Source organism: Gekko japonicus, unplaced genomic scaffold (genome assembly GCF_001447785.1).
Source record: "Gekko japonicus isolate JY-2015 unplaced genomic scaffold, Gekko_japonicus_V1.1 scaffold6859, whole genome shotgun sequence".
Taxonomy (NCBI): Eukaryota; Metazoa; Chordata; class Lepidosauria; order Squamata; family Gekkonidae; genus Gekko; species Gekko japonicus.
In genome coordinates, this window is record NW_015170487.1 from 14,651 (window position 1) to 17,028 (window position 2,378).

General features: G+C 53.9%; 1 protein-coding gene across 1 annotated transcript in view; it reads right to left on the reverse strand.

The window, feature by feature from the left end:
* The window catches only part of LOC107116430 (tyrosine-protein phosphatase non-receptor type 23-like), a gene marked incomplete at both ends in the record, with an annotated part of 22,461 nt that overhangs the window by 14,609 nt on the left and 5,474 nt on the right, over positions 1–2,378 (reverse strand). Inside the window, one exon of the mRNA XM_015418321.1 lies at positions 1,093–1,142. Within this exon, the coding sequence (XP_015273807.1) occupies positions 1,093–1,142 (50 nt within the window). The remainder of the gene's footprint in view (positions 1–1,092; positions 1,143–2,378) is intronic.

Here is a 2,378-nt window from a genome sequence, read left to right on the forward strand (position 1 = left end):
GGAGGAAGGAAGGAAGGAAGGAAGGAAGGAAGGAAGGAAGGAAGGAAGGAAAATGTGTGAGCCAGAGGCTGAAAATCTGTGAGCTAGCTCACACTAACTCAGCTTAGAGGGAGCACTGGGAGGGAGGGAGGCAGGGAGGGAGGGAGGGAAGGAAATGTGTGAGCCAGAGGCTGAAAAACTGTGAGCTAGCTCACACTAACTCAGCTTAGAGGGAGCACAGGAAGGAAGGAAGGCTCCCTCTAAGCTCTGGAGTCTTGTGAGCAAAAATCCTACTTTGTGAGCTGCCGGCATTAAAGTTGTGAGCGAGCGATTTGGTAGCTGCATAAAGGAGCCTGCTCTGGAGCCCTCCTTCCTGAGTGAAGACAAAAAACGCGTGAGCCAGAGGCTAAAAAACTGTGAGCTGGCTCACGCTAACCCAGCTTAGAGGGTACACCGCCCAAGACCCACCATGGGGTTGGGGACTCACAGAGACGCCAGTATTTGCTGCCTCCTGGGACTGTGTGGTCAAGCTCCGGGCAGGTCACAACACAAAGCTGGGCGGGGGGGGGGGGGGTAGGGGCCCTGTGCCAACCAGCTGTGCACGGCCTGCTCCACTGCCTGGCTGCAGGCTTGGTCAATGGAAAGGCTCACTTTAAGGAGACGGCAGATATACACAGATCCCGCCAGAAATCCACAGTCTCCCCTGCTTTTTCTTTCCTGCTAAGGGCCAGGCAGAGAGATGCTGCTCCAGCACTTCCCTGGTAGCCAGTCTTGCACCGTGCCACCGAGCGCCAACCCACCTGCCTTCCTGCACACCCTGCTGTGCTCGGTGCCTCCCCCCCTGCATTGGGCAAACCAGGTGGGGCCAGTAGGCTTTTTTGAATCCCCTTAAAACCCAGGAGCCCCACAGGTTTTTTGTCATCTTCTAGAAGTGGAACAGAGGTCACTGGGAGTGTGTGTGTGGGGGGAGGTATTTGTGAATTTCCTGCCTTGTGCAGGGGGGTTGGAGTAGATGACCCTGGAGATCCGTGATTCTACGATTCTATGCTGATCAGAGGTGCCTGTGCCTCGGCCAGGTCAGTGCCAGGAAGACACGCGAGCCCACAGCCTTACCTCCTCCGACACCCGCTTGTCCATAGCCCCCAGCATGGAGTGCAAGGCACCTGGGGAAAGGAGAAAGGACAGACTGAGAGGCAGCACGGGGGGTGGACAGCAGACAGACAAAGGACCGGATAAGGATCTGCTGACCTGGGTTCCAATCCCCACTCTGCCACGAACTTGAGGCCATCCGTCCTCTTTCAGCCTAACCTACCTCGCAGGGCTCTTAGGAAGATTAAAATCAGGGAAGGGAGAATTATTGTCAGGCTCCTCAGTCAGGTCACACCGCGCAGGGCTTCGTAAGAAGATATCTGTTTATTAGTGGTCCTAGTACTAAAGAACACGTGTACAGACTGTGTCAGGAACAGCCTTCAGTATAAGGGCCTCTGACTTATAGTGAAATCAAACATTCCCCCTCACAAGCTGAAGCCAATGGATATAGTTCGTAGGAGCGGCAAAGCAAGCGGGCATAGCAGAGAAGCCGTTAACATTCCCAGCCGTGAAAACAGGAGCTGGAAACATCTGCAAGGTCAAGCGTAAGATAGCACACAGTAGCTGGGCAGGAAAAAGCTGAGAACGAGGCGGAGGATACCCCTCCACATTCCAGATCTATGACAGGGCTACCTAACATTTATGTGCCCGAGTAGCGGCAGGAATGGCACAGAGCGCCCTCCGAGTCTAGGAGTCAAGTTTTCATGGAGGAGGTAGCTGTCAGTGGCTACTAACAATGGTGGCAGGAGGGAGCCTCCATATATAGAAGTAGTCATCCTCTGGAACCCAGGGCCGGGGAGCAGGATCAGGCCTCGATGTCCTGTTTGTTGGCCCTCCAGGGCAAGTGGTTGGCTGCTCAGCTAAATGGACTGCTGGTCTGTCAACTTAGGCAGATCGCGAGAAGGGAAGGCAGGAAGGGTTGCAGCGTCAGTGCTTAGTTCTTGTGGCCCTTTCTTACACGTCCAGGGAAATGCCGATCGCCACCTTGGGAGTCAGGAAGCCATTTTCCCCCAGGCCAGTTCGGCTGGAGATCCTGGAGGTTTTTGGCCATCTTCTGGGCCATGGAACAGCAGTTCAATGAGGAAAGGTTAAAGCGCTTAGGGCTCTTTAGCTTGGAGAAACAACGACTGAGGGCTGACATGATTGAGGTTTATAAGATTATGCATGGGAAAGAGCAGGTAGAGAAAGAGGTACTTTTCTCCCTTTCTCACAATACAAGAACTCGTGGGCACTCCATGAAACTGCTGAGCGGTACTTCTTCACCCAAAGAGTGATTAACACATGGAATTCACTGCCACAGGAAGTGGTGG